Here is a 13,204-nt window from a genome sequence, read left to right on the forward strand (position 1 = left end):
ATGGTGATATCATGGGAGTTTTATTGCTACCGCCACTGTGCAATAGAGATGGTTCTCAGTTTGTTTTTGTTTTGGATGACAACTGTTTCAAAGCATAGAATTATAGCTGTAAACATAAACATGATACATTGTTCCTTTATTGATATAATGGAAAGAAAAACCAAGGGAATGTATCCCAAAGATACATTTAGAAGACTTAACAAGTCCTTTTTCTATAACTGTATTCTTTTTGAGTTATGTTAATTAAATTTTGGAAATATTGTTTATACAAGACACATTTTATGTGAACATTCTGATGAACTGTCTTCAATACATGAATGGGTATATAATTTGCCTGACGTTGAAGAACTAGCTAGCAGCAAATAAGGACCACAAAACTAGCATTTCAAATTCTAAAGTAGCTGTATTCTCAGTACATCAAACTTCCTGATAACATACACTACCTAATTTACAAATAGACTATATGCTCTAAGCTTCTTAGAATTCACTTTCCTTACAGAACCAATGTTATCAATGGTATCCAGCATTTTGGTCTAGCCTTCAGAAGTCTATTTAACTTATAATGTAGTTGAACTACAATAGTAGTTCTAGTGACTGGGGAACACAGGAGAGACCACAGAAGACAGGGGCACAGAAAATAATACTCCTCTCCTATCCTGCATAACCAGGAGATATTAGGCAAAACATTGAAATTGCCCCAAATGGCACTTTCTCCTTTCCTTTTCTACAGCCTTCTCCCAGGAAAACACTGTTATTGAGATCACATATACTACTGTTAGACTCCATTCTTCAGCCTTCACAAGGCCCTGACCTCTCTTATCACCAACAGTCCTAAGATTTCTGGGCTTCAACAGTCGCCTCTACCTCCACCAACTACTACTCAAAACTCCCATTTTATGAGTGTAGTTCATCTCAACTCATAGTTTTAGAAACAAAATCTGACTCAACAGTCCTTAACCTCTGGGACACAGATTTTTAAGAATATTAATAGACCTTGAAGTATTCACCAAAGTGAGTCGGGTAGAGAGGCAGAGAAACTCTCTGTGTACATGAATTACTCGTGATTTGAGGAACATTATATAGCTGTATGCCAAAGTTTGCCTTTCATTTCCTAGGTTATATATGTGTGTGCATGTATGGGGAATATATGTTTTAATTTCATGAGAGAATCCTAGAGAACACTTGTTTTTTGTGAAAGAGCTTTAGTCTCTTAAAGCTAGAAGAAAATTTGTAAAACTTCTCCCTATTATATGCAGTGAAATTCTTCAGCCACTTTAAAAAAGATGAAAGTCCTGACACATTTGATAAATTATATTGCTCATAAATTAGTAAGTCAACAGATGGTGCTAATGAAGATAACAACTGACTCCTAAAAGTACAGTATCACTTTCTCAAAATCAGTGAACGATCTTGCAAAGAGAAATTATTGCCTATAAACTGTATTGGGCAAAAAGGCAAATAGGCCAGGGGAAATTCCTAACATGCCTAATATGGTGGGTCAATAGCATTATATCCATATAAAAAGATGTGCTTTCTTCCATAATTATCTTTTTTAAAAAAATTTTTATTTATTTACTTATTTTTATTTTTGGCTGCATTGGGTCTTCGTTGCTGCACACGGGCTTTCTCTAATTGCGGCGAGCGGGGGATATTCTTCCTTGTGGTGAGCGGGCTTCTCATTGCAGTGGCTTCTCTTGTTGCGGAGCACGGGCTCTAGGCACATGGGCTTTAGTAGCTGCAGCACGTGGGCTCAGTAGTTGTGGCTCGTGGGCTTTAGAGCTCAGGCTCAGTAGTTGTGGCGCACAGGCTTAGTTGCTCCGCGGCATGTGGGATCTTCCTGGACCAGGGCTCGAACCTGTGTCCCCTGCATTAGCAGGCAGATTCTTAACCACTGCGCCACCAGGGGAGCCCTGTAATTATCTTTTTCAAACATGGAATCAGAGGTGTGATTTGGTTTCATTATGACTACGTGCTCTAGGGCACTAACATCTCTTGACAGGAATTATGAAATTGCTGAAAGAGTAACCAAAAACCACTTAATGAAACCAGAAAAGTACACAAGTATTATTACATGTACACACATATACAAATGCCAAAGGACATTCAAATAAAGATTCCTGAATGGCCAAAGGTCTTTTCCCTCCCACTTCTTTCAGCCTTCCATCTTTTGTAATAAAAAGACTGTCTTGCTTTAGTATATTTTTTTTCACTCTCAAGATTTTGGTCAGAGAAACTAAGAAATAGTCAACTCCACAAAATCCATTCACCAGAAATTACTGAAATCCTAATTCATAGTGCATATGGTACCGTTTCAAAGCTTTACCATAACACAAATTAAAAAGTAAATAATCGATAATTGTCCAATAGCAAAAACAAGAAACTATAAAACAGAGAAGGGGTCTTAAGAAAATTTTTTCTTTTTGAATTCATTTACAACTTACTTCAGTAAAATTAAGAATATTTTGTATAGGATTTACCAATTTAATCAATCTCATACTAAAAAAAAGAATCGCTCAGTTTAGGCTTCCAGAATATCCTTAACCTGTTCTGTCATCCTTTTATATCTGGCAAAGAAGCAAATAAACACTAGTCCTCATAAAGCAATCTCCACTAAAAGTTACAAATTATAGCTATTAAAATTTAATTCAGCTAAAAAACTCCTCACATGTTAAAACAAACTTACCAACATTACGTTGTGATTTCAAGAAGGTAGGAACACACTTACAATAAAAAAATGTTTTCTCACAGCCTTCATAATGTTAGGTACTTCAAGATGAAGCTGACACAACATTCCCCCCAAACCATAAGAACCACAAGTGATTTTTTAAAAAAACAGAAATTATAATCCCAAAGAAACACTGCATGGATATTTCAGGGCTTTTACTTTGCCAGACTAGTGGACGATAAAGTGAAACATTTAAAAAAACCTTATACATGTGAATCTTGCTTTATATACTAGTGTATGTTCCTGAAAACTTTATATGAATTGAACCTAATTTCAAATCTACTTGAGAATCTTTCTGAACTAAAATGAATAATTTATTTAAGAATAATTAATCATTCCCACTTTATTTGTTTCGAGTAAATCGAATGTATAACAACGTGATTTTTTTCAAAGCAGCATTATCTGTGTTAAATTTCTAGCTTCAATGAATAATCTTGTCAGAAATTGATGACTTCTTATAGTAGTTTTACAGAATACATCATGGCATTCCTGAAAGGCCAAGAAAATGCTGTGGGAAGAAGGTTATATTAACCTTCTACAAATATAATTGTGAAGTGGACTTTTCCTCACGTTGAGTTAAGTGTATAGCCTGAAAATAATGGAAATCAGTGAATGATGGAAATCGGTGAAATCACCTATAATAGTGAATACTGCTCCTATTGATAAGACGTAATGGAAATGTGCTACTACATAACATGTGTTGTGGAGAACAATGTCCAAGGATGAGTTAGGTAGAACAATTTCTGTCAGACCTCCGACTGTAAACAGGAAAATAAAACCTAAGGCTCACAGTATGGCAGATCATTCAACATTACCTCTGTGGAGGGCTGCCAATCAACTAAATACTTCTACTCCTATAGGAATAGCAATAATTATTGTAGATGTGTAAAGTATGCTTATGTGACAACATCTATACTTATTGTGAATATATCATGAGCTTGCACAAGAAAGCCTAAGAACCAATCGATATTATAGCTCAAACTATCCCTATATACCTGAAAGGTACTTTTTTCCTGGATAGTATGTAACATATATAAATATAGTTTTATATTTACACATACATTAAAAATTATATGCAAAAAATGTTCACACTTCCCTCTTTGTAAATAGTTGCTGAGATACAGTATCTGTAATTCTTATATACAGTTCAAGATATCAAGAATATATTGGGCTTATTCCATGATTTTCCCCCTAGCCAGGTACACAATGTACAGTATCACCAAACTACATTTAGTTGTTATGTACAAATTATGTGGAAAACTAACAAAAACAGAAAAGTTGGGGTAGGGGAGACAGAATCATAGTAAAATATGAATTAATAAAACATTTTTCTATTTAAAATTCATTTAGTGAACCTGACACATTGCCCTTGATTACACAACAGCTTAAAAGACTTTGCAACTACTTGTCTACCTATCTTGAATCAATTTCAACACTCAGATTAATTGACTCTTATATAATATTAGTCAGAGAATAATGTTCAGTGACCACAAGCCCACCACGGCATATGCAAATACACGTTTTACACACACACACACACACACACACACGCATACAAGAAGTCTGAATGTCTTAAATTTTAGTTATACTTTTCAGTTGAATATGAATATGTAGTATAATAAACAACAAAATAAAATTATCCTTTATCAACAGTTTTAAGAAGGATGGGGACAAGAGAACACAAAAAAGAAACATAATTGGAAGCTATGTAGGTGTACAAAATTAGTCTGTTCTACCAATTTCACAATTGGATAGCATATACTACTAACAGAGCAGCAAAGGTGCAAAGATTGAAATTTACACCCCTAATTAAGCAACGGTTTGGCAGGTCTAATGTCCTATACCTGCTTGACTCCATGACTCACTAGGCGATCTCAAACGAAAATTAATACTGCATGTAACAGGATCTTAGTTATAAGTAACTGATCATGTTTAAAATATGAAATCCTCAAGTGTTCAAAAATCATTGACATCTGCCAGAGACGACGACGACGATGACAACACAACAACAACTTCTGCATAGTTTTATTCATTCAAAGAACAGCAATATATAATAATAAAAAAATTTTCTGTGGATTCCCCTTACAACATCTTGATTACTGCCATCTAATCACAACACAACTGTAACTAACCCGGCTGCCATGTTATTAGCTTCTCTTCAGGGGCTAGGTCTTAATCATAAATCAATGAAATGACTAATTCAACACTGTTAAAACCAGTGAGTAGATGCTTGGAGCCATTCCGGTTTTTACATCTTTCAAAAAGGTCAATACACCTACTCAGTAACACAATAGACTTGTCTTTCAAAATGCTTCCTTATTTTCTAGGACTTAAAAATTAACATGTTACCATTTAAATTTAACGTGAACTTTAACTAGTAATTAAAACGTTCATTACTTCTGAAATGGTGACCCCCTAAAATATAGTTTGTCTTCCTCTTGTGGCCAGAATCACAAACTCCTCCTCCTCTTTCCTGACCATTTAAAATAGCTTTCTAGATCTAAAAGACCCATGAAAATATTTATTACTACTTCCTGCATCAGTCTTAATTTGCTACAGTAACATTACATAATAACCTTAAAAAACAAAACCTTTTTCTTTTGCTAAAGGAGCAACTAATGCAAATGGAGCTGAGATATAAACATTACCAAAAAACAAGATGCTAACACAAATTTAAAGGATTTAGTAATTAAAATATATTTTAACTATTTACATCTGCTTGCAATGTTATAAGTGATGAAAACCTAGTGTTCATATCCTTCATAATAAAAATTTATTCTGCACTTTAATACAAAGGCTATGTTGCATAAACAGATTTAAAGCTGTAGCAGAGTGGCTGAATGAAAGGAGAATGGCAATCTTTCTGGCTCCAGTAGATGCCATTCCCTATCACACAATGTTTCCCACTTATAAATACATGACAAATACTTCCTCAATCATTTTTTACGAGCAGGGATGCACAGGGGGTAGTCAATGGCTAGCTTGAGGGAAAATAGGAACAGCAGGCGGCAGAAACTGTACAGAAAATGGCTATGTGGTAAATTCTCTTCTGGAACATCACTCAGTTACCCAGTCTTTGATCTTTCAGCTACAATTACACTAACTTCCACAAGATCTGACTCCCCCCACCCTCACCAAACATACACACTACCCCAAACCAGATCATCAGTCATACATAAAATCTAAAATTTGGTTTTATAAATAGGATCATCCATACCTCTACATTTTTATAAATTAAAATTTGCTATTTAGACAAGAGTTTACTTCCAATTGGCTATAACCATATCATCATCACAACTGGTCTCACAAAAAACATGGGGTGTCTGGCGACAGCTAAATCACAGACTGGCGCCTCCCAAGCAGTCTGTCTGCCATTAGGGTCTGGGAAATGGTATTTACTGTACAATTTACTGTACAATTAGAGCCAGGGAGTTCTACCTGTAATCATCCAAATACAGGTGTGAGAAGCTCCTTTGGGCAAGGAAAGTGACTCATCCCTTTTCATGTAAACTTTGATGTCTGTATTGTTTCACAGAGCCTCGGGAAACCTTACCATTCATACTACAGTGAGATTTACTAACTGAAGTCAAATAATATATTTAAAATTCCTTCCCAAAGGTAATAATTTTTAACATATCAATCACAAAATTTATAAGAATTTTATATAAGAAACAAGACAGAACTGTTTATTTTAAAGTTAATTATCGATTGGAAGTCATTGACCAGTCAGAACTGAATTTTCATGTCAGGTTTATGCTTTCTAGAACATTACAAATTAAGAGGCCAAATTCAGTTTCCTATCAGGAACACAAAATGTCTTATAGTAATATCAACAGGGCATTTTTAGTTGCAGTAATTTCACAGAATTTATTCTAATGATTTATTGGAGTTAACCATCTGACATTAATTATTGTTTTGGCTTCCAGTCTATGAATGTTTATTTTTCAGTTTAAAGCTTCTCACTCTTTGATATCATATGGAAATGAGAATTTTTAATGGAAAATTGAAACCATGTGCATCTAAGTACTTAATGAAGTACAGGGGAAAACAAATGAAAATATATTTTAGGAGAATTCAAATATTTTACTTTGGATGGTTTTGGTTTGTTTGTATGACTTAACAGTATAAAATACTGAGGGTCCAGTGAGTACCATGCCAAATGTGAACATGCTCTTATGTTACATAACATATGATTTTTTGAAGTTACTAGTGAACTAAAGGAAACCTTGTACATTTTGGTTACATGTGAAAAATGACACTCAATACATGAATGCATAGTTTTTACCTTTGTGTATTTTAAAGTATTTTGAAACAAATACCTGGTCTTTCCCTCCACCATACCGTTTTTTTTTTAATAAAAAAATGTTTTTTAAGTATTCAATCTGAATTTTAAAACTTATGCCCAGCTACAATTCCAAGTAGATATTTTAAAGTCACATATAAAATCAACAAAGCTAGACTTTCCTAGTTTAAAAAGCTTTATTGCTCTAACTACATTTATTCTCATTTTGCAAAGGAAATATTAATGTCTATTCAATAAATTTGATAATTAAATATGTATAATTCAATATTGCCTAATGTAATTCCTTTTTTTTTTTCTCTTAAGTTCTCTCAGTGTAAATCATTAGGAGACTCATCTTGGAATGTTAACACTAGGCAAAGCTCTCTCATCCATTTTAAACTTTTTAATAATAAGGAGAAAAATTTTAAATCAAACATAGCAGTAACTACATATGTATGTGTGTTTGTGTGTGTTCAGATATGATATGTCGGGGTACATCTGGGGAGAAAAAAAACTTACCATTTGTTTTTCTTTCTAATGTAGTCTTTTTCAGAAAGATTAACCAAGTAGACCATTGGTTTTGAAGTCAGAAATAAGTGTTTATTCAACACTTCAATCTAAAGTGGGAGATAGAAAAAGAGTCCTTTTTAAAAGTTGAGTAAATATTAAGTCACTGAAGAACTTGAAAGAAAACTCTATTTAAACAAGAAGCCATTTTTATAATTCTTGTTTCTAAAAGATTAGTTGTCAGAAAATATCAGGAGTAGGGGAAAAGAAAAAATAACAAGCCTGGGAATAAGAAATCATTGAGAGAAATAAAGTTTAACTAGATATAATAATAAGTGTAAAATAATGACAACTTTAATTTGTTCTCTAAGAAATCAAAGCAAAGGTAATAATAGATGGCATCATATTTATAATTTACCTCTTTGTCATTCCAATCATGACAGAAGCGAACAGGTTTCTTTTGATCTATAACCCAGGATTTGACTTTGCACATTATGTCCTATACACAATTGAGAAAAAAAGTAAATACAAGGTGAATACTAAGCATTTAGATACTAAATATTAAAATTAAAAGTTTTCAAACCCTCAATTAAAAGTTGACTATAAAAATAAAGTCAACTTTTTTATGAAAGAACTAAGTCGCACAGATAATTATTTTCAATATCTCATTAAAATACGAAATGAAACATTAATGTGACATTAAAATTTTACCATATGAAATGTGGAATACTAGCAAAATTAGTAACAATCTTAAAAATTTCAAGACAATTAAAACATACCAAAGACTTCAAAGAGTTAATAATATCTCAACATTATCTAGTGATGTAATCTGCAAGATAAACATGCTGTTAGGAAATGGGGGGGAATACTGGAGAAAGATTGAATTATAATTTTTTCCTTAAAAAGAAAAACAAAATAGATGAAATTGAGCCTATTATTGATGATCTACCCTCCAAAATATTAAATCAATTGACCAAAACCCTTTTTATTCTGAATTAATTTTTTGCTGACACCTTCTCCCTGCCCACTTCTCCTGTCCCTGCTCCAACCCACCCCCCCAACCTGCCAAAGCCTCCATTACACAATGGCAAGAGCCCTGCACTGGTGACCTCCAACCAGCTGCATTCACTTTCAGAACATCTCTCTCTGCTGGAAATCTAAAGGCCTTTTAGTTAGCAAGCTAGTGTGCATTCAGAAGGAGTAACTGCAGGAAGAGCCCAATGTGCTTTGTTTCTCTGGCCTTTCTTCACAGAAAGATTAATCATCTGTGAAATGGAAACGGCAAACAGCAAGTGACACAAACTGAACCCTTCAAGCCTTTCCTCATCAGTTTTGTGGTTCTGAATCTAAAAGCTGCGTGTGGCAAGGTTCTCCTTACAGGCAGGTGTTAATAAAAGGCTCTTGGGTCTGAAAGGTCAAACTTAGCTCTTCCAGAAGAAGTGCGTTTGAGAGTCATCTGTTTTTTGTTGTTGTTGTTGTTAAAGATAACTTATGGGTATGTTTTAAATATGCATTTCTCAAAATTTATTGTAATACACAATAATTAGTAATAGATTTCTTAGATTTTCATTGATGTATTTTACTTTATCATAAATCATTAGTCTTCTATAAATATCCACTTGTTAAATTACGTCAGTATTTAGTATACCTTCCTTCCAAATCTTGCTGTTACCAACAGGAAAAATAAGGAAAAAGCCCTATATCCTTAGATCCTGATTTGAAACCCTCCAGGAAAAGGACTTCCCACAGACTTCAACAAGGAAGGGGCAAGCCGAAAACTTTTAATGAAACCTAACATGGTCTGCTTAAGAATAATCACTTTTACTCTTCTATTTCACTCATAAATGTTTAAAAGTGGCTAATGTAACACCATTTCCTACAAGGAGAAGATCAAAGTGCTATATTACAAATGCATTATGATTAAAAAAGCCCTGTGCAGCCTTGCTATTAACTGTTCTTTAAACCCTAAAAGGCTTCCCATAGATCTCACTTGGCACTGCATATACAACCTTTGACAAGTAATGTAGACCATTTTTATTCATTGCCTAAAATTGTAGGCAATTATGTGCGTCACACTGGCCACCTGCAAATTCTGAATGCCTGCTCCAGTTGTCAGTGCAAAAAACTAATGTCGGAGGGGATTAATCTAGGGGGAGAGAGTCCTCTTTAATGGCTCCAGCAGGTGAAATGGCCCAGCTGGTTACTATGATGAGAGGCCAGAACAGCTTATGTGGAGACACGCAACAAGATTATACAAAAGAAGGAGAAAACAGTGGTACCATCTTACATTTGGTTCCATTAGTTTTTTTCAATTAAAAAATCAAAGAAAATAGACAAAGGAAAGCCAAACCAAAAATAAGGAAGGAAATTAAATCTTAATCATATAAAAAGTGTAAAATACTTCTGTTAACTATAAACATTTTCACAAAACCAAAGGGCCTCAATAAATGCTGATTGCTAGTGAAGGAATTTCAGTATTTCAGTTTCATTTTAAATTAACTAAAGCATCACTTCAGAAATAGAGATCCTATCACAAAATCTTTTTGGCATTAGTTTCTTTCCCCCTTCATACCACCATATTATATTACAAATTAGGAGCACTCAAATTTTAGATAAAGAGAATTAATTCATAATTAAAGTTCTAAAGAAGTATATTCACTAAAGCCACATTCAAATCCTTTTAGAAAAATTTAAAGATTATAACCAAGTTTTTAAACAGTTGGAAGTCAAAATATTTTAAAACTTAAAATATTTTATTTTATACTCAGTACTCTCTTAATTATCCCTACAAAAGATTTAAAAGCCAAGAAAAGACACCTTAGATTATTAAGATGCCAGTTTTACTTAAGACAAATCAAAAACAGATTGCTCTCAGATAAGATTATCTTATGTAAATGATCATTATATGGTATAGCTGCAAAGTGCTGTCTTTCTTACATAAAGTAAAAATTTTTAGTTTTAGCAAAATTAAAGATGCTACGTTCCTTATCTGAAAAACTGCTGATCAAATGAAAGAAAACATTTGGACTTATCTGTATAAAATACTTAATGGATTGACTGAATTTTTCCTATGCTTGTATATATAAACACATATATTAATAATTATAGTTAGAACAATATTCCATTTAATTGAATTTGGTTAACTGAAAAAACAACCTAATACATAACTTAACTTACTTTTAACGAATTAGAATACAATAAAAGCATAAAATAGAAACATTAATGCTTGATGCCTCAGAAGTTACTTTAGAATTTTGTATGTCTTTAGTAACATCATTATGCAGAAATACAGATGTAGGAGGAGGACTGTTCTGATAACTTTAACAAATTCCTCATTTTCAAAATAAATTCTGTACATGATGAAGATTATGCAAAACTTCCTGGTCATCTGAACTTTTTTGGTTATATTGCAACAACATGAGTATCTAACTTGAGGTAACCACTTTATGTTTAAATGTGGGAATAAATCCTAGATCCACCACTTACCAAGTCTATGACCTATTCATTAATAAAATGCAGATAATGATGCTATCTACCTTCTGGGGGTTGTTGTAAAGATCAAAAGAGATAATGCATATAAGGTGTTTAGCATAGTTCTTGGCACAGAGTAAGTTCTCGATAAATATGAGTTTTGTCATTGTTTTTATGATTGTTGAAAGATTAAATACTAGTGATCTACAAAATGCCAATATAGTCTCTTGAGTACTCCTTTAAAGCACACATCTTCTCCAACTGGAAAAACTGTTCATTAGTCCTTTTCTTCAAAATTCTGATGGTTACCAACAATACTGGCTCTCTTAGTGAAATCTCAATTCAGGCTTCTAGCCTTAACATTCTATAAGGACTAGTTTTTGCTGAACAACTACCTTTTAACAGCAAAAAAACTTAATCCAAACTCACCTTGAATACTTTGCTCTTCTGCCGTGACTCTTCTTATTAATGATAGCCTCACATTTAACTTTAGAAATGCTCTATGTTCTTGATATATTTTATTACTGTTGCTGTTAACAGCAGCTATAATGTATTTAGACTCAGAGAGGATGTATGATTTGCCTAAATTCCTATTGCCAGTAAGGGGCAGAGCTGAGATTCAAATTCAGGTCTAAGTGACTTGAAAATTCACGTTCTGTCCAATCACCCTGGCCTGTCTTCCTTACTGCCTTTCTAATTACTCCTGTTTGGCCTAGGCATTCCCAAGGCTGTTATTCAAAGTCCTCATTCTCATTCCAAGGTCATCAGGAAAATTCTATATTCTTTCTATGTGGCTAAAATATCTGATTGTCAATCCATGAACCACAAAAATAATATTTTCTTTGCAAACACTAACATAACCTCATTATGTTATATAACCCATATAGACTTTCTAAGACTACTTGACTTCTCTATTTTGGTATTCTCTAGTTCCCATAGCAGAAATTATTAATCCATGATCCATAAATGGATTTCAGGAGTTTCCTAATACCCTGAAATTGTATGTAAAGTTCTATGTTTATGTGCATTTGAGGGATAATGGCACATATCTTCCAAATGCTTTTAAAAAGGGTTCACGATCCAAAAATCCAAGAACCATGGTTATGAGTGACTCCATGGCAATACTCAAATGCTCCAACGACAGCCAATTTAAGTATATGTTCTAGGTTCATGGACTCCCATACTTGAGGTCCAGAGACACTGACCTAAAACCTGCTTCAGCCAGACTCTGCACTCAAAATTCATCTATCCTTATCAAAACCATGCTGATAAAAATTCTAGCCACTATAATGTTTATCTAACACAATTACAGTTAAAATCATAACAGGGTTGTTGGAAAACATTACAAATTAAATATATGATTATTCTAAAAGAATGAATTGCTTGAGAGTCAAATATGTTTAGAGAGAAAAATATGTAGCTTGCTTTACTATATACTTAAATAAATCATAAAGCTACAGTAATTGGAACAGTGTGATACTAGCACAAAAAGAGAGGTATAGATTAGAAGCAACCTAAAAACCCATAAATTGGAGATTCGTTAATAAATTATGGGACATCCATACAACAGAACAATTTTTATCCATTAAGACAAGACATATCTGTATATATATTTGCATGGGAAAATGTTCAAAATACACTGCTAAGTAAAAAAAGCAGGTTCAAAACAATGGAAAAAAGTTAAGAATATGGATTTTGTTGTCAAACAGATTTGGGCTCAAGTCCTGGCTCTGCCACTTTCTAGCTGTGTAACTTTGGGGCAGCTACTTAACCTAAGTTTGTTTCTGTAAAATTGGGATAGTAACTCCAATTCAATACACGGTGATTGTGAGGATTAAATGAGAAAATACATGTAAAGTAACTGCCACAGTTCCAGGTACATAGTAAATATTCCATAGATATTAAGTATTATTATTTATGGCAGAATGCACAATGTGATTCCATTTGTGGTTCTGAAACTATATATAATACATATAAATAAATGTACTCATAAAATGAAACTGGACAGATGCCTTAACAAATTGGTAGCAATAGAAATCAGGAAGATTGGATTCCAGAGAGACTTTCCCTTTCTGCCTTCTTTTTAAAAAATATGCTGTTTTATTTATTTTTAACCAATAAATATCATCTTTAAGATAGGAAAAAAAAATAAAGATATATTCACAGGGTGAGGGGGAAGGGAGGATTTCATCTATCCTCTGCCCACCACCTGTAATCCT

General features: G+C 33.3%; 1 protein-coding gene across 1 annotated transcript in view; it reads right to left on the reverse strand.

The window, feature by feature from the left end:
• OLA1 (Obg like ATPase 1) overlaps positions 1-13,204 on the reverse strand; it is a 172,446-nt gene that overhangs the window by 39,839 nt on the left and 119,403 nt on the right. The window contains exons 6-7 of the mRNA XM_059927262.1: positions 7,933-8,013; positions 7,527-7,624 (exon numbers count right to left, since the gene is read on the reverse strand). Coding sequence (XP_059783245.1) covers positions 7,527-7,624; positions 7,933-8,013 — 179 coding nt within the window. The remainder of the gene's footprint in view (positions 1-7,526; positions 7,625-7,932; positions 8,014-13,204) is intronic.

The sequence above is a fragment of the Balaenoptera ricei genome, chromosome 7 (genome assembly GCF_028023285.1).
Source record: "Balaenoptera ricei isolate mBalRic1 chromosome 7, mBalRic1.hap2, whole genome shotgun sequence".
Lineage (NCBI taxonomy): Eukaryota > Metazoa > Chordata > Mammalia > Artiodactyla > Balaenopteridae > Balaenoptera > Balaenoptera ricei.